The 24,264-nt window shown below is 35.8% G+C and overlaps 1 protein-coding gene across 3 annotated transcripts in view; it reads right to left on the reverse strand.

Moving 5' to 3' along the window:
* SORT1 (sortilin 1) overlaps positions 1 to 24,264 on the reverse strand; it is a 69,403-nt gene that overhangs the window by 38,021 nt on the left and 7,118 nt on the right. For 2 of the 3 annotated variants that reach the window (XM_074188340.1, XM_074188339.1), the window contains exons 2-3: positions 3,411 to 3,470; positions 2,201 to 2,274 (exon numbers count right to left, since the gene is read on the reverse strand). In XM_074188340.1, the coding sequence (XP_074044441.1) occupies positions 2,201 to 2,232 (32 nt within the window). In that variant the 5' untranslated portion in view covers positions 2,233 to 2,274; positions 3,411 to 3,470. Of the gene's footprint in view, positions 1 to 2,200; positions 2,275 to 3,410; positions 3,471 to 3,750; positions 3,771 to 24,264 lie in introns of those variants that run through there. The other variant, XM_074188341.1, reaches the window with a different exon arrangement.

Below are 24,264 nucleotides of genomic sequence, written 5' to 3' on the forward strand. Positions count from 1 at the left end.
TACTGGAGCTCACACTCCAGCCACATTGGCTCCTGGCTGTACACAATGTTCTACCTGCTGTCTCTGAGATTTCCAACAGGTTGCCTCCCATGTCTGAAATGTTCCCTTTCAGTCTCTAGAACCCCTAATTTCATCACAAGAACTTTCAAATTTCCACTGCCATAAATGCTCCTGGTCCCCAAAATCTACTTTATTTTACATTTACTTCCCTATGATTATGTTGTATCATTCCCCCAACAGAAAATAAATTCCCTAAGGGCAAGAACTTTCTCTTCCCTGTGCCTAACAGTACCTGTTAGACAGTAGGTACTTAATACTTATCATTAATTTTTTTTTAAAATAAGAACAATGAGATTTTCAACTAATCATAAAGATGAATTAGGATAATTCAATTTGGAGACTGTTGAAAAAGCATTTACTAATTTTCACAAACGTGAAGGTCACTGACATAATGTTTTCAATTACCAATGAAAACTGGGTAATTTAAAACTAGATAGAACTGCCTAAGAAATTTGGAGAGACATGAGGGACTTTTTCTTCTTGACAGTAAGGTCTGTTAACCACTGGAATGAAACAAGTAGTTACAGAATCTTCCCCTTCCTGTCCCACCCCCCTCCCAAAAAACCAACCAGTATAGACTGTCTCTATTTAGGAAGAATCCGTGGATCAGAGATTTATAAAAGTGATCTTAGAAAATGTTTAGGGGACGGCTAGGTGGCACAGTGGCTAAAGCACTGGCCTTGGAGTCAGGAGTACCCGGGTTCAAATCTGGTCTCAGACACTTAATAATTACCTAGCTGTGTGGCCTTGGGCAAGCCACTTAACCCCGTCTGCCTTGCAAAAACTAAAAAAAAAATGGTTAGGTTAAACTTTGATTTTGCAGATAAGGGATCTGAGGTTCAGACATGTGACACATGTAGAGCTCAGACTCATTACCAGGTCCTCTAACCTCAAATTCTGTGCTTGTTCTTTTGTATCACAAGTGTGAGAACTCAGGAAAGCAAACTAAATGATGGTAAAAGTCCTCTTCTAGACTCAAGAAACCATAATTTGTTGTTACTCTCTAAAACAAAACAGACTGTCTTCCTATGAATTGCTAAGAATTCTTCATAATCCTTTCTTGATCTTACACTGGTATTTATTATTTGTAAACTAATATTCTCTGCCAGAGGGGACACTATGACTCCTGACTCTGTGGCTGTAGGAGAATGTGAATGGAGGTTCTCATCTCTCTACTCAGGAGTCACTGTTCTGGGCCAGCAGCTAACATATAGATTCTCTGTGGTCCCAGAAGACTGCAAAGGAGCTTCCCAAGCTTCCTTCCATGGTTAATTGTGAATTGGACTTAGAGGAAGTCACAATGACTTTTTAAGGATTCTTTGATGAGACAGTCTCAAAAACATTTGTGAGGCCAAATCTCTTTGATCCCTGGTGGGAGCTGACACTGGTACTCATGAAGTTAAGGCAAAAGCTTTTGCAGCAAAAAACAAACAAACAAACAAAAAACTAGAACAACTTTAATAGCTTAAAACTGTTCTATGACTAGATGGTGCAGTAGATAGAGCACCAGCCCTGGAGTCAAGAGGACAGGGGTTCAAATCCAGCCTCGCACACTTGACACTTACTAGCTGTGTGTAAGTCACTTGGGCAAGGCAAAATTGCCTCACATCCTGTTTGCCACCTCACATCCAGGGCCACCTCCAGTTGTCCTGATTCATATCTGGTGACTGGACCCAGATGGCTCTAGAGGAGAAAATGAGGCTGGTGACTTAGCACAGCATCCCCTTACTCAAATCCAATTCACATTCTTGTCATGGCATCTCCTCCCTGATATCATGGTTTTGTTTGAGAATGAAGGACAAACATCAAGCCTTCTGGGCTAACGTGCAAGAATATAATTTTATATTCAAAAACAGAACCCTAGATAACTCTCCTTACAATAAACATGGTGCATTAGGTCTTCCTCATATTAGCATAGTTCCCAGCCATAGGATCTTTACTATTCTTTCCTGACTCAAGCTTACCAGTTCCTTGGAAGGAGTTCTTTTTTTTTTTTTTTACGTCAGGGAGATAACCATAATCAGCATGGGTGAGGGGTGGAAGTAGAAGAGTACACAGATCTGAGGCCCTTTTCAGTTACCAAACTAACAATATTAAAATGTGTCTTCCCTTCTCAAATACACTTATTTATGAGTCTTACCTTCGATAAAGCTTAGACTGCCCAAATGTCATAATCACCAGTGGTACATGAAATGTGGTTAAGACCAGAATGACCTGGAGGGAGACAAAAGCAAACCATCATCAACAGCTGGTTTGGATGGATTTTTTACAGAAAGAAATCAAGTTACTGCTAAGACAGACATGTCAACATTTAAACATCAAATTTTCACCATGTCAAGAATTACTTGGAGACAAATGTCAGAACTCACTGAAATTTAAGATGACTTTAAATCATTAAGTTGGAATAGTTTCCAGCTTTTACATAAGAGAAATGAGGGGTTACTCATGGATTTTAATAATAGGAAGTATTTATATTGTACTTCTGTACAGTACTACTGCAGTTCTTCAGGCTGCTTTGATAGGGGTATTACTGTCAGCAGACAGTGTAATAATGAAGTCAATGTACCTACAGTAAGTACTTGGAGCACTACAATTTAAAATAGGGAAACCTGGAACCACTATAGAAAGTTTGACTGAGGCAGTATTTCTAATTACTTTTCTGTGCCCAGGGTCTAACAACAATGCCTATATTGGAAAATTCCCACCATGCTTGAAATAGGGATATCAAGCACCACTTGATGGCCAAGAGCAAATGGATGGTAATCACTATTTGGCAGAAACAGTTGAATAATAACCTATTTTGAGGAAGCTGGGTGTTATGACAAGTTGGACCTAGTTTTCTGTCTCATTGGTTGTTCTACCATCTCCCCCAATATCCACATTTCTTTGGAGGTTCACCAAAATAAGCCTCTTTTTAATTTTAAACAATCTCCAAGACCCAGAAGATAACCAGTCTCAAGATCCTGAGTCTGCTAAAGATACCATCTTCCAAGAATAAACTAGTCTCAAGACAGTATTTTTGAAGTTGAAACTTTTTAGGTGCTTTTTTGGTAAATTAAGTGAAGGCCAACCTGAAGGCAGAAGAGCCAACTGACTGACCATTCCATTCTTATATTTCTACAGAGACAATAAAATATTATATATTATAATTTATATATATAAATATGCATAAATATTATATTATAGCTCCCTGTTATTTTGTACTTTAGACAAAATGAATTTTCCACAAATAAGGAAAAATTCTAAAAACAATGTCACATAATGACATTTAAGATATAAAATCCTAAAACTGAAAATGTTTGCTATACACACTGTATACACACTGTATACGGGATTACTAAGTTACTTACCCCAGTGCTATCTCCAACCCATGATAGAGACACTAAGCCACTGAGATCATTAAATACATGCTGCAAGAAAAATAAAAAGAAAATTAATCTATTTAAGAATTACACCAATCTCATCCCAGTCTTTGACCTATTCAAACAATTCAAAATAAATTCTTTCTTTACCAAGAATTAAAAGAATGTCAATAGGGAAACACCTTGATTCCTAGAATAGAATATGAGAATCATAGGATTTAAATGACTAATTCTGATACTCAGTGGCCTGGAAAATTTAAGTTTCTCTCCATTTCCCCAATCCATTCCATTCCCTTCCCCAAACAAGTCATGCAGGTGAACTTTCTACCTGTAACAGCTGGGGGAATGTAGTTGCTTTTATCCAATCATCTAAAAAGACAGTATTAGCAAAGTAATTTTTTTTTAAGGTTTTTGCAAGGCAAATGGATTTAAGTGGCTCGCCCAAGGCCACACAGCTAGGTAATTATCAAGTGTCTGAGACCGGATTTGAACCCAGGTACTCCTGACTCCAGGGCCGGTGCTTTATCCACTGCGCCACCTAGCTGCCCCATTAGCAAAGTATTTTTGAAGATGTTTTTAAAAGAGCCCACATTGATAATCAAGCACTAAAACTTGTTCAACCTAAAAAACTTGACCTATTATACCCAACTGATTAACCTATTAACAGAATGAGTAATTTTAATCTTCCCAGTTTTTCTAAGACAGGCAATTAAATAGTCTTTGCATTTCTTTTGTTTTGTGTTTAATTCAAGATGACAATGGCTGAAGAAAAAATCCTCAGAAGTATAAAAATATTTGTAGCTAGAATTTTTAATCTAGGGTCAAAAATAAACTATAGAATCTTTTCTTTTAGCTGCCCCTAAACTATAGAATCTTAGTAAGTATAACTATAGACTGTTAAAAGAAGGGAAAGAAATGATCACTTATCTGGTTTAAAACTTCGTTAGAGTGGGGCAGCTAGGTGGCGCAGTGGATAAAGCACCGGCCCTGGAGTCAGGAGTACCTGGGTTCAAATCCGGTCTCAGACACTTGATAATTACCTAGCTGTGTGGCCTTGGGCGAGCCACTTAACCCCATTTGCCTTGCAAAAAAACCTAAAAAACAAAACAAAAAACAAAACAAAAAAACAAAAACTTCTTTAGAACTCAAAATGTGTTCTGCATGTTGAATCTTTTAGGTTCTGTTCAAAGTTGATATTCTTTGGACATTTCCCGACTCCTCAACTAACCTCTTGGCTAGTCAGGAACCATCTCTCCTAACTTGCCTGAAGTGTTCTTCTGCACACAGCAGTACTGAAATATATAATGACTTAAATACACTTACTTCCTATTCTAATTCTCAAATATTTCACTTACAAAATATCAGATCTGTCAACAACTTTGCTGACTCAAGGCTACCATCTCCATAAGTCTGAAACAACATAAATGAAGAATTTAACTAGTTCACTCTACCTTCATTATTCTGTACTGATTTCAGAGAAGGGACCCACTATTTATCAATACACTTCCTCCTTGACATTCCAGTTGTCATTGTTTTAAGAACTTGTGGCTGAGAAATTTGGTCTTTCAGAAAATGAATCCCTGCTGTGCTATTTAGTAACCTACATGACCTTGAACAAGTCATTTCTCTCATATTCTCAGTTTCCTCAATTGTAAAGTGAGGGGTTTTATTTAATTATGTCAAATCTTAGATGGTCTCAATGTTGGAAGGACTCCAAAAACACTGACATTAATATATTATTGGTGAAACAATGAATTGGTCCTGAAATACAATTTCTGAATTATGCTTAACATGTGACCAAAAGCCTTTTTTCCTTTGAATCAGAGATCCCACTGTTAGGCATATCGCCTAAGAAAGTCAAAGAAATAAAGGCCCCATATCCACCAAAATATCCATGTTCCATTTTTTTTTTTGTGGTAGAAAAGAACTGAAAATAAAAGTTGATATCTATAAGCTGAGAAATGACTAAACATTGTGCTACATGAGATGTAATAGAATGTTACAGTGCTATAAGAAACCATGAGGGGTGGCTAGGTGGTGCAGTGGATAAAGCACCGGCTCTGGAGTCAGGAGTACCTGGGTTCAAATCCAGTCTCAGACACTTAACAATGACCTAGCTGTGTGGCCTTGGGCAAGCCACTTAACCCCATTGCCTTGCAAAAAAACCTAAAAAAAAAGGAAAAAAAGAAACCATGACCATCAAGAATTCAGAGGAGCAAGAAAACAATTCTATGAAAGTAAAGTGAAATAAAAAGAATTGGTATAACCCCCTATGGCAAGACTACATCAATGAAAATGGAAAGAACACTACCAAAAGAAACTGAATGTATTAGTTATGGTGCCCAAAAGAATGTGCACATCCTTCCCTTGGGGTGAGGGTGGGAGCATGGGTGTGGAACACTATGTACATTGTTAGGCCAGGCTGATATTCTTGTTGGTTATGCTAAACTGCTTTTCTTTCCCCTCTTTTAAAAAAAGTCACAAGAGATTAGCTCTGTAGGTAAGGGAGAAGGAAAATATTGTCAGAATTAAAAGTAATGTAAAAACAAAAAGATAACGTCTTCTGTATACTCTAAAAAGCATAGTCAATGCTTCCTTACACATAGTCAATGTTTTGAGAGGATCTCACAAGTCTCAGGGAATAAAGCTTACTTTTGCTTATAAACTACACATCTGAAGAAGTGAGGCCTGGCTGGCTGTATAACAATTTACATTGGCTACATACATAGCAAGACCAGATACTCACTTCATCAGTCCTAAAGTCACTAAAATTGTCTGAAGAAGTCACTTGAGACTCAATAGTGGGAATATTCAGAGGCTACCACAAAAAACAAAATATAAACCACATGGGTTAGCACTGATTTAAAACACAGGCTATCTTTTCAAGGAGGGTCTTACTGGCAACAACTAAAATGGAAGAAAAAAATTCCCAAATAATAGCTCTGTGATTTAGGGTTGCCTTGGTCTGACTGTAACACTCATAATAAGTCTTGTTCCTGCCAGATCTATAGCCTTCCATTTTCAGGCAACGCCCCACAACTACACACCCAGTCATGTTCAATGTAGTCCCAAAGCAGCCACTGCTTCTATTACTAAATCACATAAATATCTTATAGAGCAGTCTTATTTAAAGATAACATTTCTGGAGTTAGAAGCTCCCAATTGCATCTAATGAGTTAAAAATCAAATTCTGCTCATTGATTATATAGATTTGTATTTGTTTTGTTTATTTTTTGTCTTTTGTTCTCAAAGAGGTCCATGAAAAGAAAGCAACATCCAAAGATTCACCTTAGAAACACAGACTGAATTTACAGAAAATTATTTTTAATCTTTCCATTCTGCCCTCAATATTATTTTTCTCTTAACTTCAACACCATAAAAATCATCAATGAGAAAAACCTGGCTTTTAAAGCAAAAGTAACTCATCCTTGTGGGATGAAAGTGGAAATGAAAATAAATTCTAACCCTCAGGTTAAGGAGAAAATATTAGGCGCAATAAGAAAAAAAAATTCAAATATGCTGGAATTACATGATCTAGCAGTGGCTACTTTAAAAGACCACAGGTCTTGGAACTACATATTAAAGAGCAAAAGAAATGGGGTTGTGGACAAAAATACCCTACCCAGCAAAGTTAAGTATAATGCTGAACAGAAAAAAAGGACATTCAATGAACTGCCAGACTTTGAGGATTTTGTTGCACAAAGACTAAGAGAAATAGAAGGGAAATATCAGACTAATTACAGGGGGCTTAATAGGGACAAATTATTTACTATCCATACTTGAAAATGAAAACCGAATGTCCACTATTGTTATTAGTAACTGAGTTGTTCAAAGGAAACATTAGGTAGAGCCAGTAGGATAGGATTCTTGAAAGTAAAATGATGTAGGAAAGGATTAAAAAGAGTTATCTTATAGAAATGAGGTGTGAGAGGAAGAACTGATAAAGAGAAATTAGATGGGAAAGAAGAGCTGGTAGTTCTGGAAACTTACTCATTGAAATAAAGAGGAAACAATCACACACACACACACACACACACACACACACACACACACACACTCATCCAAAGGGTGTAAAAGCCTTTTAAATTAAAAAAGAAATAAGAGGGGATAGGGAGGGTATGCAGTTAGAGGATGAGGGAATAAGATAAGAGGGTATATAGAAGGGTATATAGATCCATGGGGAAGAGGGGGGGAGGGCAAGTTTGTGAGTAGAAATAAAGTAGAATTGTTGCTTTCAGGAAATGTTATAAAAATGAGATACACAAACCAAATATATAGACATCGATGAATATGTATGTGTATATGTATCTATATGCAGAGTATGTGTATATATGTATAAGTATGTGTATATATCTGTGTTTAATTGTAGCTGTCTAGGGTGGAGGATGGGGGAACAGTGCACAGCAGAGAATAGAAAAAAACTTACAAGGAAGCAAAGATGGACAATTCTGAACACAACATGTAATATTAAGTATGTAGGCTTTCTGGAAATGTAAATTTACTGCTTTGGATTATATTATGAATCTTCTCGTAATTTTTCCCTTATTTTGTATTGTTTAAAATAAAAAAAACAAAAAGAAACAAAAACAAATAAAAAAGAAAATAAATTCCAGTAAGTGATTAGAGGACTGTGAGGAAGAATGATCAGAACTGGAAACAATCTCAGTTGGGGGTAGACTTCTATTCTAGGTCTTCAATAGCAGAAGAAATATAGACAATTTAGAAGAAAAAATGGACAATTTACCTTCCAAAGTGTCACTGACAAAGGTCTGTAATCATGTTTTAAAAAACTCTAATACTTAAGGTTTATTATGTTGGTCAGAAGTAACATTTCCTATCTGTATAATAACATTTAAAAATTTAAAAAAACCCAGAAAATTAAACATAGCAGTGTCATTAATTTTGACATCTTTTTCTTTAGGTTGGTTACCTCTGACCTAGAATGTAGGAAGGGTACTGATAAGTTAACTTATCTTAATTCTTTTTTTAATGACATTCTGTAGGCTCCTCAATTATTACTCCATTATTACTTCCTTTCTCCCCCTTTTATGGTATATAATTCATCTTTTGTGTCAAGCTATTATCCATCCACCTCTCCCCCAATTTCAACATATGTTACCCCACCTTCCTACAAGTCTTCCTGGCACCCAACTACAACACAAAATTAATTCAAGATGGTGAGAATATTTTTAAAACATCTTTGCCTACTCCTTTTTTTTTTTAAAAAAAAAGCTTTTTTTAAAAAAAGAGTAAGTTCCTTAAGGATAGTGGGCTATCTTTATGGTTTTAAATGTTACATAATTCCTATGCACAAACAACAACAATTACAATATTCCTGTATAGAACCATGAGCATGGAGATGTTTCAAGCTGTCAATAATAAAACTCAAATCTATTGAACTCCAGTCTTATTAATTTCCAAGAATGGAAAATAAATTTGAGCTGCCTTATCAAAAAGGTTCATGGCTTCTTAGATGACTCTTTATAATACATGGCAAAACATCACTAAAACAGGTTGTGGCTTGTCCCAATAACATAACATTGTTCTTAATTAAAATAAATTTCTTCTTGATATTTTGCTTTTACAAAATTTTTAAAATTAATTTCCAAATATATCCCTATTCCTTGCCTTGGGAAGCATCAATTTGTAATAAAAGATTTTTAAAAAGTGGGAAAAAGAACTAAAAATGAACTAAAAAAATATATCAATCACTATTACAATGGCACACACCCAGAGTCCAACCCACCTCTACCAAGAAGGAAAAGAGGTATATTTTCTCATTCCTTCTCAAAGCTCAGAGGGTCACTATAAATAACATTCAATCTTTGCTGTTCTTTCCATTTACATTGTTGCAAGTTACTGAGAATAATGTATTTCTGGTTCTTCTTATTTTACTTTGTATCAGTTTATATCTTCTCATATTTCTTGGGAATTATGAAATACTTTTAAAAAACATAACCAAGCAAATATGATTTTAAAAGATATCAGAGCAAAGTGATAAAAATAACTAGAATAAAATACAGATTTAGTGCTAAACCAAAGCACCAAGAGAATATTTTATTAAGCAAGACCAAAAGGGGAAAAAAGCCAACAGAATTTGGAAGAACCAAATCAAATCCAGATTATCAAGGGAAACAGTTAAAAAAAAAAGAAAGGATGGAATAGCACTTCTGGACTTCAAGTTATAAAGTAATAATCAAAACTATTTGGTACTGGTTAAAAAATAAGAAAATGGGTTAATAAAACAAGGGTAGATAAGGAACAACTTGAAATCAATTCAATAAGGCAATGTACAATAAACTCCAAAACAAATCACATATGGAAGCACTCCATGTATGACAAGAATGAATAGAAAAACTGGAAGACAGTCTGACAGAAATGAGGTTAAGACCAACAGTTTCCATCACCTACCAGCACAAATTCCACATGGAAAGAAAGACAGAAACAAGCATAGTATGGGCCAGAGTGCGTAAAAATATTATCTCAGTGGATGTGATCAAATGATATAATATGGACAAAGTGCTCTGTAAACTTTCATATGCTATATAAATATTGGCTAGTATTATGCAACTTGAATATTAAGAATCATTTCATTTAAAAAACTGGAAGAGAACCAGAAAAGTATCTTCTGAGTGATGAGAAGAGGATGAATTCTTAACTCCCTAAGAATGTTTTTGTTGTTGTTGTCCTGTTTCTCAATCTCGAAGACCATGACATCAGTCAGGGGAGATGATGCCCATGAATTGGATTTGGGGGGGGGGCATACTAAGTCACCTTCTTCAGTTTCTTCTCCAGAGCCATCTGGATCCAGTGACCAGATATGATCAGAATGACTGGAAATGGCCTTGAATATGAGATAATTAGGATTATATGACTTGCCCAAGATCACACAGCTAGAAAGAATAAAGTGTCTGAGGCTATATTCAAACTCCTCTCCTCCTGACTCCAGTGCTCTATCCACTACATCATCTAGCTGTCCTGGAACCCTAAGAATAGATAGATAATTGCATTATATGAAACTGAAAAACTTTTCCCCTAAGTAAAATTAATTTAGCTTGATAAAGAGATCTATTGACTGGGGGGGGGGTATCACTGCAAAGGAGTGGGACAAGTATCTTCTCAAAGTTTGTTGTTTAAGCTATGCTTGCTCTTTATTATTTTGCAACATTCACTTTTTTTGTAATTATTCTTTCTATATATATATCTTGTAGTCATTTGTATGTTGTTTCCTTGGCTCTGTTTGTTTTATTTTGCATCTTGAAAATTCATAAGGCTTTTCAGGCCTCTCTATAGTCATCATTCAACATTTCTTACAATCTAGTAATATTAGTTTAGGAGATGCCAACTGACTGGTTACAACTAAATATGTTGTAATACATGAAGGTAAAGGAATATTATTGATGAAGAACATGACAAATTCAGAGAAGCATGGGAAGTCTTATGTGAATTTATACAATGGAAAATGAAGTTAAGTGGAGTCAAGAAAACAGAACACACAATGACTACATGAAAAGCTACTAAAAAAAAATGAAGGGCAGCTGGGTGGCACAGTAGATAGAGCACTGGACCTGGAGTCAGTTGACCTAAAGTCAAATTTGGCCTCAGAGACTTATTAGTTATGTGACTCTTGGCAAGCCACTTAAACCCTTTTTACCTCAGTTTCCTCATTTGTCAATTAACTTGGAGAAGGAAATAGCAAACCACTTCAGTACCTCTGCTCTTCAGTACTTCTGCCAAGAAAACCATAAAAGGGGTAATCACAAAGTGCTGGACACAACTGGAAAGCAATTAAAAAACAATGGCAATACGGATGGAAAGAATAGTAGTAAAACAATTGATACTGAGTGCTGTAAAATTATAATGATCAAGTTTAGCCCTGAGGAAGAGCTGAAAAGTCACTTTTTTCTTTCCAAAGGAATGGGATGAGTGTAGAATACTACCATTCTGATAAGACATTTTCAATGTGTTGAATAGATTTGCTGTACTATTTTTGGTTTTTTTAAAAATTTTATTATTAGGGATAGCTCTCTAGAAGCAAAGGATACCTTGGGAAATGTAGTAGATATAAAAACAAATTCTATCAATAAAAACTTATTTGATGAGTTCCTGCTCTGAATTTGACCCTATAAAAATATAATTTTCTTTGGAGTCTATAAAAATTAATTTTTTTTGAAATTCCTTCAAAATGATTCTCAAATCTATGGCTTACTACCATTGCCTCCCCTATCCTCGTTAACTCTTTATAATCTCAATTCTACTTTATCTATTTACATTAGGTTTCTAAATTCCCTGACCCAGTATTTCTTTCATGCAAAGTGTCTGATCTTCTACCACCAAATGCATCTTTCCAAAGTGCTGTTTTGATTACATCACTTTTCTGTTCAAACATTTTTTATGGTTCCTGGAATAAAATTCAATTTCCTAGGGCAGTAGTAAAGGTCCTTCATGGTTTGGCCTCAATTTACTTTTTCAGTCTTATCTTCCACCCTTTATGAGAACGGAATCCTTTGGTTGATGTCTATTTGTCTGACATACCTTATATTTTCTGACCTCTGGGAATGTGACTTTTATCATTTCATCAGGTTGAACACCTTTCCTTTTCTGCTTCACCTATCAAAATCCAACCTACACAGTTCAGCTAAGATTCTAACTCTTACATGATGTTCTCAAATTAGCCTAACTGGAATCTTTCATTCCATCCTCTCATCCTATTCCAGGTACATGACTTGTACAAACAGTAAGGTTATATATCTTTGCTTCCATCAAGAAGATACCTGAACCAGAAACAATTTCCCTATACCTACTCTAAAAAACAGGAAAGCAGATAGATGGTTCAAGGGAGAGAACACTGAATCTCACAGGGTTGTGAATATAAAATTTTATATATATATATATATATATATATATATATATATATATATATATATATATATATATATATATATATATATATAAATATATACATATATAGCTTTGCAAACTTTAGAGGACTGTATAAGTGTTATAATAATAATAATAATAATAATAATATCTTAAAATTTTCACCAAACCAAATAATGATCAAGAAATCCACTGATAAATTTATTCTACATAAAGTCAGACAACAGTCCATGGGCAATGGGACAGGTGGGGTAGTGGGGTTGAGACCTCTTAAGCAAAGGGAACACTAGTGGGTCCAGAGACAGTTTGGAATTTTCTGTTATTTTTAATTTGGAATCATGTTCATATTATATGTCTTTTCATGCCTTTCTGCATTCATAATAGTCATCAATTCTTATATTCATGTTCCATAACTGTTTATCTTCTTCAACACCATCTGTATATAGGAGCATCTGGGGGCTGTCACCCTCTCTAGAGAATCCTTCTTCTATCTGAAGGCTCCACAGGTCAGTCTCCTGAATAATGTAAATACCTTTGTTGAGGAAACATTTTATGTTTCCCCTGATACCATCAAATTAGAGGATCACTGAGCCAATTTATCTGTCACTTTTCCAAGAAATCTTACACAAGTTTACATAAATGAGAGATAACCTTATGGGAATATAGGTTTTTAAGCATGTTTTGTTCTCCCTCTAGTTCAACAAAATGGCTAAGAGGAAGTAAACAAAACTGAGTTGAAGCCACAAAATTACTCAATTGGAACAGAAAAAGTTTCAAATAAGATATAGCTATAGATAATTAGTCAACAAGTCATGGTCCAATTGATCTAATTAAGGTAGAAGAAACTGAATAAGAGAATCTAAAAAAAAGGGGGAAGAGACTTTTTGGAACTTGCAAAGATGGATGGAAAAGTATAGCAGTTCCCTTGAGAAAACTGAAACCCAAACCACCTAACAGAACTTTACTGTCAAAGAATCCACAATATCAAATACTATAACTAAAAATTTACAGTGGTGAAATATGAATAAATAAGTTCACAACCTGGGTGAAGGTAACTGTTTATTCAGGGAAGTCAGTTTCTTTCCGCTTTATAAATGATAGCTTCATGTAGTTACTTTCGTTCATGAGTTGGGACCAAAATTCTTCTTGAGGGAGAAAGATTTTAAAGGATCCTAGATCATACAGCTAGAGTTGAAAGGAATTCTATACACTATCTAAGCCAAGCCCCTTATTTTATAGATGAGAACTGAGACCCAGATATGTGAAGGGATGCATGGAAGTTTACACAGGTGATGAGTACAAATTGGTTCAAATCTGCCATATGTTTTAATTCTGTAACTCAATGCCTGTGTCAGCTTTGAAGGCACAATACTAATCCACTAACATGGAGTTTACAAAAGCTATGATCAAGAAACAGGTACATCAGGTTTGCTAAGAGAGAAGTAGTGATTTTGCTGTTTTCTTGACCAGCCAACTAAAGCCAACACTCATTGTAATAGACAGTAGGTGACTAGACCAGATAAGCAAACCACACTCCACAGGGACTTGATCCTAAACCACAGTTTGGAACCAAATGTATCAGTCTCTAGTAGCCCATGGGGAGAGTGTAGGGGGAAGGACACCAATATCGGCCCAAAGTAGAAGAATCCTTTTCTGGGTGGGAAAATGCTTAAACTGGATGGAAGCTAAGCAGAGTCAAAGCTGGGATTTCAAGCCAAGAATGCTTGATCTGAGGCCTTAACTGCACAAGTCCCAATCCCAAATTGTTAATATTCATCAGTTCCATTTTATCTACCCCAGAAAATATAAGTTCTTCAAATGCTGGAACTCTTGCGTTTTCTTTCCAGATCCTAGTATGGTGTGTGGTACACAAAAGGCCCTTGATGTTTACTTAACTAGGAAAAGCGAGTGTGGAGTAGCAGAAAGACAAGGGGAGCTCTCCTCCAGATCTAGAAAATGCACCAGACTAAATGCTGATAAGAAAATTCAATCACAAGGTATTATTTCCCCAGCCCAGGGAGAAAGAGAGCACTGAAACTGCTGGGAGCTAGGGTGTGCAGCAGCCAGGGAGGGATTGTAGCAACAGGGCAAGAGAAGGTACCTGGGCCTGGGAATGGGAATATAGGCCACCTGGCAGCTTTTCAGAGATCACAGAGTCAAGAGGGTCTAAAGAGGCACCTCCCCACCACCATCTGAGAGGAGCAGAGGGGCTGCAGAGAACCCAGGAGTACATAAGAGCAGTCTCTTCAGCTGAGAGTGAGTCTAACAGCAATCTACCTAGGCTTAGAGGGTGGGGCAAGAGTATAGAGAGCAAGCAGACTTTGCCCTAGATCTGAACACTGAGAGAAGCAGTGAAAACTTGCAGGTCCCTAAAGGCCAGGAACAAAAACACTATTCAACACCCCTAAAAGATATCAACAGGAGCAGCTTAGACCTTCCTTCCAGAAATGTTGCAGAGCCCACCCTAAAAATCTAAAATCAGGAAGGAGACTGGAAGAATGAACAAACAAAAAAGAACCTCACTATAAAAATCTATTATGGTGACAGGGAAGCTCAAGACAGAAACCTAGAAGAAAATGACTCCAAAACATCCACAAGCAGAATCTCAAAGAAAAATACAGATTGGGCATAATAAATTCAAACAGAATTCCTGAAAGAAATTTAGAGAGTTTTTTTAAATCCCTAAAAATTGAAAGGGCTACAGAGAAAAACATTGGAAAAGAAATGAGAGCTATGGAAGAAAAGAAATGGGAAGTGAATTAACAAATTGGCATAAGAAAGACAAAATCTTGCCCAAAAACAAAATGTCTGAAAATTGAAATGGATCAAATTGAAGCCAATGATTTTAAGAGACAAGAAATATTATAACAAAGTCAAAAGATGAAAATTTTTTTTAAATGTAAGGTATTGGGGTGGTTAGGTGGCGCAGTGGTAGAGCACTGGCCCTGGAGTCAGGAGTACCTGAGTTCAAATCAGACATCAGACACTTAATAATTACCTAGCTGTATGGCCTTGGGCAAGCCACTTAACCCCATTGCCTTGCAAAAACCTTAAAAAAAAAAAGTAAGGTATTTCATATTAAAAACAACTGACCTAAACAGATCATGAAGAAAAAAATTAAGAATCACTAGACTACCACCTGAATGTCATGACCAAAACAAAAAAAAGACAAAAACAAAACAAACAAAAAAAGCCTAGACATCATATTTCAAAAAATCTTAAAAGAAAACTGTCTAGATCTCAGAGTGAAAGAGCAAAGTGGAATCCACTATTGTTCCAATTTCTCCTTGCAGAAGGGCATCTTGTAACTGCTGTTCAGCTCCAGTGCATGTTTCTGGTCTTTTGCTCCGCCCAGATTCCTGAGATCTAATGTGCTGCCATCTTTCTAACTTTCTCTGATTTCTGACCCCTACTATCTTGACCTACAACTTCTGGTCCTTTAGATATGCCTGACCTTTAAGTTTTTATCTTGATTCTACAACCTTTCTTCCCTGTTTTTTTGTAATCTGCTTTCACTTAGGTCTAATAGAGTCACTCATTATTCTTGGTGCACATAGCTGAAGTAACTAGGGTCAATCATCTAAACATATTATGTCTAAAGATACTCCCTACATCTGTTAAATATTTTAAAGTTCCTCTATCAAAAGATAAAGATGGGGGCAGCTAGGTGGCTCAGTGGATAGAGCACTGGGCACCGACCCAGGAGTCAGGAGTACCTGACTTCAAATCCGGCCTCAGATACTTAATAGTTACCTAGCTGTGTGACCCTGGGCAAGTCATTTAACCCCACTGCCTTGCAAAAACAGAAAAAAATAAAACAGCAAAAAAAAAGATAAATATGTAGCATAATAAGAATTATGGAGTTCTGGGTTGTAATAAAAGAATCTTACTGGTAAGTTCTAGAGTCATTCATGTCACGGGCTTTTAATAATATACATTTTGACTCTAACATAAGGGATAGGAAAATATATGGTTTCTGCCCTTGCATTGCTTGGAATCAAATTGGGGAAAAGAGCCATAGTTGGCACATCAAAGAACAAAAAACAATTCTAAGGTAATAAATAAGCAATTGTGAAATAGTGCAGTACAAAAACCATATACAAATTGTTATTTTATCAGCTATTTGGACAATGTTATACATAGATAGGTACTTATTAAATGATTTATTATTACTGATAGACTAGCCAAGGTTACAGATGGGTCAGTGATGGACTAAGACCCAGTAAATGAGGACACACTGGCTTCTTTGTGATTTTTTTTCCAAAGGTCATAGTGCAAGACTCTATGATTACTCTCCCATTACCATCTTAAGGCAGCATGAGAAGCAATAAGGATATACATTTTTGTGGACTATGAATTAACTGAGGCATCTAATCTAACAGCACAGACAATTCCTAAGTGTTAATAAATGTAAAATAGTCATAACACTTAATTGAGCTTCACATCTAATTAAACTAGAGGTCTAATTAAATAAGTGTTACTATATTTTAGAGAACTCGAGAATTGGTCCCTGGAGCAATTGCAGCTTGGAAAAAACCTAGTAACGGAGACACTCCTACCTCTTTACTTATATACCTGAAACCTAAAATAAAACCCCTGAAAAGAGTCCAGGGGTGAAAGAGTGAACGTGGATCTATTTTCACATGGGAGGCACCTATTTAAAGTCTGCAGATGTCAGACCAATATGGTATCAGGAATAATATGCTTGACAAGTAAATTAGTGGTTAAATTCAGTGATTGACTGCCATCAATGAGCATAGAAAGGGAATTTCTTTTGCTAAATAGTGCAAAAGCAGAGATAGCAAGTTGATGTTTTATTTTCCCAATCTGTAAGAGATAGATTTTTTAGGTGGACAGGCTGGGAGGTCAATGGTCTCAAGTTCTGGTCCTGACTTAACATTAACTGGCTGAATGAGCTGGATCAAGTAAAACTCTTTGGGTCTTGATTCCTCATTTGTAAAATAGGGATTCTACTACTTGCTCTATATGCTTAACAGGAACATTTAGGTTAGGAGAATACTTTATACTTTGCAAAGAATCATAAAGATGTTCAATAATGTAATTCTAGAGTGCTAGGATAGGACTTTAGGTGATGATTTTGCAATTTCAGCTAGAAAGTGTAAGAGGTAGATAGGATGAGGCAAAAAAGAGGCCTGAAGAATGGTGGATGTGGTGTTCTTGCAAGTGGGGGAAAATGCAAGAATGTGGTTTTTAATATTAGAATATAGTTCTCTTAAATGACAAGGCACTACTAAGTTCATAAAACATGAACTAAAAATAAAACCACAAATGTTGCAGCTCTCACAGAGACTATTTTTAGAAACTGAAAAGTCAAATACAAAACATTTTAAGAAAGCTTTTCATAAGAGACAAAATCCTCAAACATAGGGAGTCAGAAGTGTTCTGGAACAACAGGGCTCTAGAGTAAGCCTTAAAATTCAATTAATTTCTCAAGGCCCTAGTTTCCTTTATGAAATGAGGGATTTAGAGTAGATTATGCCTAAGATACCTACTAGCTCTAAACTTGGTGGAGTTTCTCAGTCATTTAATCAGTGAAGAGTTTGATTATCCACTGCTTCCTATAGAAATGTTCCTTCCATGTTTACACTTAACCAGTAACTACAACCAGATTGAAAATCTGAACACAGTCAAAAATTAAAAGCAGCTAAAATGGGTGATTTCAATCTATGTTCTAAAAAAATTTCCAAGCAGAACTTTGGCTTAACAAGAAACACTTTTAGGCCCTCACTCAAGAGTCTATAGAGTCTTATTTTAGATAACATCCTAATAAGCTTAGTTACCTAGATCCCTAGTCCATAAGAAATCAAAAGAAATAAATCCAATAAAGGAGAAATTTCTGAGGACAGACATATTAATAGAAGAAATAAAAATATTCTAAAAGCAGACAGGAGAACTTCACCTTCAATAGATGAGAACATCATTTTTTAAAATAAAACACAACACAATAAAATTCATTTATGAAATTCCCTTTATCCCTTACAAATACCTTAGGCTTATCTTCAACCTAAGGTCTGTCACTTGAATGTTTCCCTAGCCTACAATCCCTTCCTCCTCTCTTCTCTCAATACCTTCCAACCATTCCTTACCTACCAATCTTTCTTCCTAGGTAGTCCCAACTTTTTCTGAATAGTTTCCAGGCTATATGCTGTCACTTCATTGGAAAAATGTCATGAAACTGAGGTAAGGACAAAACCTCAACTTAGGGCCTCATGGTTGACAATCCATGTTTTCTTTTCTAATAGATTTAGAAAAAGAGGTATCAAGAATAGTTCGTGTCAGACTAAGCAAAGGTCATTAATTCCATTTTAATGTATGTATACATTAATGTTTATAATAGATTAATGTATTCAAGGGCCTGCTGTAGACATTGCTTACATAAATATTAACAAAACATTTGATAAAGGTTCTCATGCTATTCTCATGGAAAAGATGGAGAGATGTAGGCTATTTTAGAAGTATCAAATTCCCAGTCTACTAAATATGGAATTAGGAAATGTTTAACAAAATAAATAAAAATATATCATGGATAATGCAAATTTGTGGTTTCCTAAGTCAATATGCTGCCTGCAAAATCAATTTCTATCTGATCCTAGGTTAGATGACAGGACAATTAGATGAATTCTGAAAAGCAGAACACTTAGCTAAACCCATGCAGTTGAAAGGACTTACCCAATGTCACATAAACAGTTAAGTGTCAAAGACAGAATTTGAACCAAGGTGTCCTCTGACTTCTGAGTCTTTAATCTTTTCACTCTACTATATGGCAGTTTGATTGAAAAAGACATAGGGAACCAAGAGAACAATGTACACAATAAGAGCAACACTGTGAGATGATCAACCCTAATCGAAGCAGCTCTTCTTAGTCAGAGAGCTAGGACAACCATGTAAGACCAGCTATGGACAATGTTGTCCCCACCCAGAGGAAGAAAAACAACAACAAAAAAGAAAAACCAACCCTTCAGAATCTGATGAACACTTTATTAAAATTATCTCATATATATTTCCCTTAATCCTAATTCCTCATACCAAAAATGACTATTATGTAAACATGCTTGTCCAAAATATGTTTGTATAATGCTAACCTGACTGTTCAGTGCTGAGAAGAGGGGGGGGGCGGGAAGGGAGGGTGGAAGAAAATTTTGTAACTTAAAAATATATATGCGCATATGGATGAAAATAAATAAATAAATGTTTTTTTTTAAAAAAAGACTAAATAAGTAGCTATTAAGAAAGATGACAACATTAAAAAAAAAAGAAAGACATAAGGGTTTTAGAGAAATGCAAATTCAGTATCAATCAACAGTTTGTAACATTAATGTGGTCTCAGTCACAATTGAGAGGCAGCTTCCAGGAAGGAGAAGGTGATAATTTCATTCTTATTGCCTTGATGAGGGAGCTTCTTGCATTCATGGATCACATAACATGTTCAGTTCTGCTTAACATATTTTAAGAAAGATAATGATCAGATAGCAAGCTTTCAGAGAACAATAAGAACAATGGAGGTCCTAGAGGTCCTGGAGCTCCATTTGAAGATCAATTTCGCCTAGAGAAATTGGGGGTGGAGGTGGAGAAGACAGGAGAGCTGTTTTCTAGTATATAAAGGAAGAGGGTTCAACTTATTCTATTTAGTCCCATAAATAGAACAAGAATCAATAGAATTAAAGTTGCAGAGATGCAGATTTAGACAATGTCAGGAAAAAACAGTAACAATAAACACCTCATAATAATGAGGTATCAGAAAGTAGAATTGGGTCCTTTGGAGGTTGCAAGGTCTCCCTGACCATTCAACTATTGCTGGGCAACCACTTGCAAGGCTAGCTTGGGGGAATGTTTTTCATGTATGGGTTGAACTCTGTAGTTTCCATCTGTAAAATTCTATGAATTTTCAATTTCATTTCCCTGGGGCTTTTCCATATCTTACAGTTATTCTGGGCAGCCAGATGGGCAAAGTAGAAAGTGCCAGACCTGAAGTCGGGAAGATTCATCTTTGTGAGTTCAAATCTGGCCTTAGACACTTATTATCTGTGTGTCCCTGAGCAAGTCACTTCACCCTGTTTCCCTTCGTTTCCTGATCTCTCAAATGAGCTGGAGAAGGAACTGGCAAACCATTCCAGTATCTTTGCCAAGTAAACCCCACAAAGAGTTGGAGATAACAGAAATGAATGAACAACAATAAAAGAGTTCTTCTAAATCATTTAGCTGGTTGTGATGCACTGGAAAGAGCCCTGGGCTTAGAGTCTGGAGATATTGCAAGTTGTGTGCAAGGTTGATAAAATCAGTAGTGATGAACTCATAACCACATAACCAGGCCTCCTTGTGGCAGGCTCTTCATCAACTTTGATGCTTTCCACAGTCATCTTTCTCTGTAAAACAGTTTATAGATAAGACTGTTTCCCTGCCTTTGGTTACTCTTACCTCATGATATAGTGGATCCTGATTCAAATTCTGCTTCTGTTACCTTTGTAACCTTATACAGGTCAATTAAATTATGTGGTTACACTTTGTTTTCCTTCTCTGTTGTTGCAGAAACTAAGTATGTTTGCCTGCAGATGAAAAAACTTAGGTAGAGACATGGAGATTCAATCTGTTCTGTTAGTGTATTAGTGTATTTAGCAAAGGGTTTGACATACATAATCTCATTTTGTCTTTACAGCAACTCTGTGAGATAGGGGCATAGAAATCGTTAACCACATTTTACAGGTAAGGAATCTGGGATTCAATCAAATCAAGTGACTTGCTGTAGTCACATATTCCTTAAGTGTCTGAAAGCAGAATCCAAGCCCAAGTACTGGTTACATCAAGTACTGTCTCCATCATACCATGCTGCCTCTTAAAATGATGGCATGGAAAGTCAGTGTGGTACATTAGAAAAAACACAGGACATCCAGTTTGAGGACCTGAATTTGAATCTGCATCTGTTCCCTGTGTTTAACCTGTGCTCAGGATTCCTCATCTATAAAATGAGGAGCATGAACCAGATCATCTTTAAGGTCCCCCTCTAGCTCTAAACATGTCGGAATCTCAATTAAAAAATTATTTACAAGTCAGTCTTCTACTTCTATCTACTATAGCCCTAGTTGTACATTAGGTGCTTAACAAAATAAGTTGATTTATTTTGTTTGCTAAACAAAATATAACTTCATTTATTTTCCTAGTACTAGCACCTACCTCATAGGGTTGTGGTGAGGATCAAAAGAAATAATATTTGTAAAAAATACTTATTTAGTACAGTGACTGGTACAAAGTAGGCACTATGGAAATACTTAGTCCCTTCCATCTCTTCCTCTTTCCTCAGGTAAGTCTTAATGAATCAAATTTGCAAGTTGCAAGAGAAAATTATACTTTGTTTTTCAGAAGAGTAAGGAAAAACTTTCAACAAAAATAAACACAGAAACGATAGCAGTCTTAAACCTTGGAAAGGGAGAATGCACAAAGAATATTCTTCTCATGGAAATAAATGGAGCCAATTAGTTTACAAGGAAGTCCTAGTAAGAGGCCCCAGTGTGCAGATGCTACTACACACTAATGGTATGTGTACATCATCCTATTTTCAGACATACAGGCAGCCAGGAAGAAAAGATCCTCAGCTTTGGCAGAAGTCTGTATAAAAAGAAAAAAAAACAAAAACCCCAAATGTACTACCACTTATACTAAGAATGTGAAGCCTTTGGATTGTCAAACCTAATAGCTTTTATTAGCAGCAATAAACAAATTTTATTCAGAAAGAATCAAAGCATCACTTTTTTAAAAAATAGGCAAATATTCTTCTGTACAATAAAAGTAACATTTCTATTTTTTAAAACACTCAGATTTCACTGAAGCAAGATCAGGAGGTGGCAACAAATTACACCCAGATGTGAAAATCTGTACTAGGTTCAAGTTCAGCAATTTGGAAAGCAGACCAACTGCAATTCCCTTCTACTGCTGTATCAGTCATTAAACATTAATGATAGCAACTTTGTGCTTTCTTTTTTCCCAAAAAGCAAAATAAAATTTACACACACACATACACACAAAATAACATTTCTAGTTGAACATCAAGGATTTAGTATTCACTGTGGATTTCTTAGAAAAAGAGAAACTCCCAACTTCAAACTTTAAAAAGTCATGGTTCAGGGCAGCTAGGTGGCGCAATGGGTAGAGTACTGGCCCTGAAGTCAGGAGGACCTGAGTTCAAATGTCAATTCAGACACTTAATAACTGCCTAGCTATGTGACCTTGGGCAAGTCACTTAACCCCATTGCCTTAAATTTTTTTTTAAAAAAAGAAGTCATGGTTCCAGCATTCACCTAATAGCCTTAATGGGTATGAAACATTATTATGATGAATCATTCAACTCAGGTAGCTTTAAGCTACTTTGCATCTAACCATCTGACACTGAATGTGGTCATGACTATATTAACAAATAACTCTGCCAAGAACTAATCAAACTGATCAGCTTATTCCTCTACTCTGGAGTTCTTAGTCTTTTTTATGTCATGGGCCCCTTTGACAGATGGTGAAGATTATGGAACCTGTCTCAGAAGAAGATATAAAATAAAATATACAAGATTACAAAGGAAATCTATTATATTGAAAGTTATCAAAATAGAAACAACAAAAAACAAATTTGGAGATTCCCAGGATAAGAATTTCTCTGCTCTAGGGTTAAAAGTCTGAAAACTACCTAGAGCCTCCATAGTTATCTAAAAGAAGTGTCACTGTGTTAGAAGAAAGAAGCTACAAAACACTAACTACTAAACTTTCATTTAAGGATAGAAAGAAACATGGAGAAAAACATGCAAAAAGATCCTCATAACCAGGATCTTGACAAGGTGATTCACCATTCTACCAGTTCAGTCCTCTAAGTGCTGATGTCAGCAAGGAGAGGCAGAGATATCATCAGACAATGCTCTAACTTTGTTGTATCATGAGTTTAACAAAATAGATAGTTTTGCTTGCTCTGTTATTAACTCTTGATCATGTTAAGTCAATAGGAAAGGCAATTTCTTAGATTTTTCTTTTAAAATTAAGAAGAAAAGAATATTGCAATAAGATAAAGTTACCCTGCTGGTGTGGTCAACTCCACCCTGGATCTGACAGCAGAAAACCATGTTGAACGGCAAAAAAAATTCTGAAGACTCCTAATCAAGAACCTAATGGGTTAGAACAGAATTAGCAGAATGCAGAATCAATTCTGCTATCTTCTGAACTTGAAATTTAGGGTGAGTGAAAAAAATGGGACCCAGAAATTGTAATCCCAAAATAGAAAATGATCATGTTATGAGAATTTCTGGAATATAAAAATGCCTGCAAATCCACGTTCGGAAGGAACTTGTTTATTAATAAGAAATCCAAAGAGTCAAAATCATGTTCAAAACTCATAGTTTAACTGAGTAACCAAAACCAAAAAAACCTAGCCAATAACCCCAAAGCATACACTTATAGTCACTGGTTGCATCATTAAGTAGCTCTACCTCCTCACATCCAATAATTTCCTTGCTAAGATTTTCTCTTCACAAATAAACTACATTCTACTCCTGCAGGTCTGCTTAAAGCTTCATCCTTAATTAAGTCACTTCAAAGGTCCTCTGGTACAACTAAAAGTACAGTCAGGATCAAGATGAGAAGATTTAGGGAGGACTATGCTTAGCACAAGTTTGGAGAGTCATAAAGATGGTCAGCAGGGACTGCTTTGCTCAACAAGGAAAAATGATCAACTGGTTCTATATGAATTCTATTTTGCCAAAAGATTAGTGAAGCATAACCTCTCAAGATAAGAGCCTTAAGAAAAGAGAAGCTAAGCATTTCAATAATTTAGGCCAATGTTTCTCAATCTATCTTCCACAGAACTCTACAATGTTCTGTAAAATAGTCAGTGTTTCTGTGAAGAAAAAAAAATGCAAAGAAAAGCATGCATGCCAAAATACAATACAAAAGCTGTTAATCCTGCAGAGATTGA

The sequence above is a fragment of the Macrotis lagotis genome, chromosome 5 (assembly GCF_037893015.1).
Source record: "Macrotis lagotis isolate mMagLag1 chromosome 5, bilby.v1.9.chrom.fasta, whole genome shotgun sequence".
Classification (NCBI taxonomy): domain Eukaryota; kingdom Metazoa; phylum Chordata; class Mammalia; order Peramelemorphia; family Peramelidae; genus Macrotis; species Macrotis lagotis.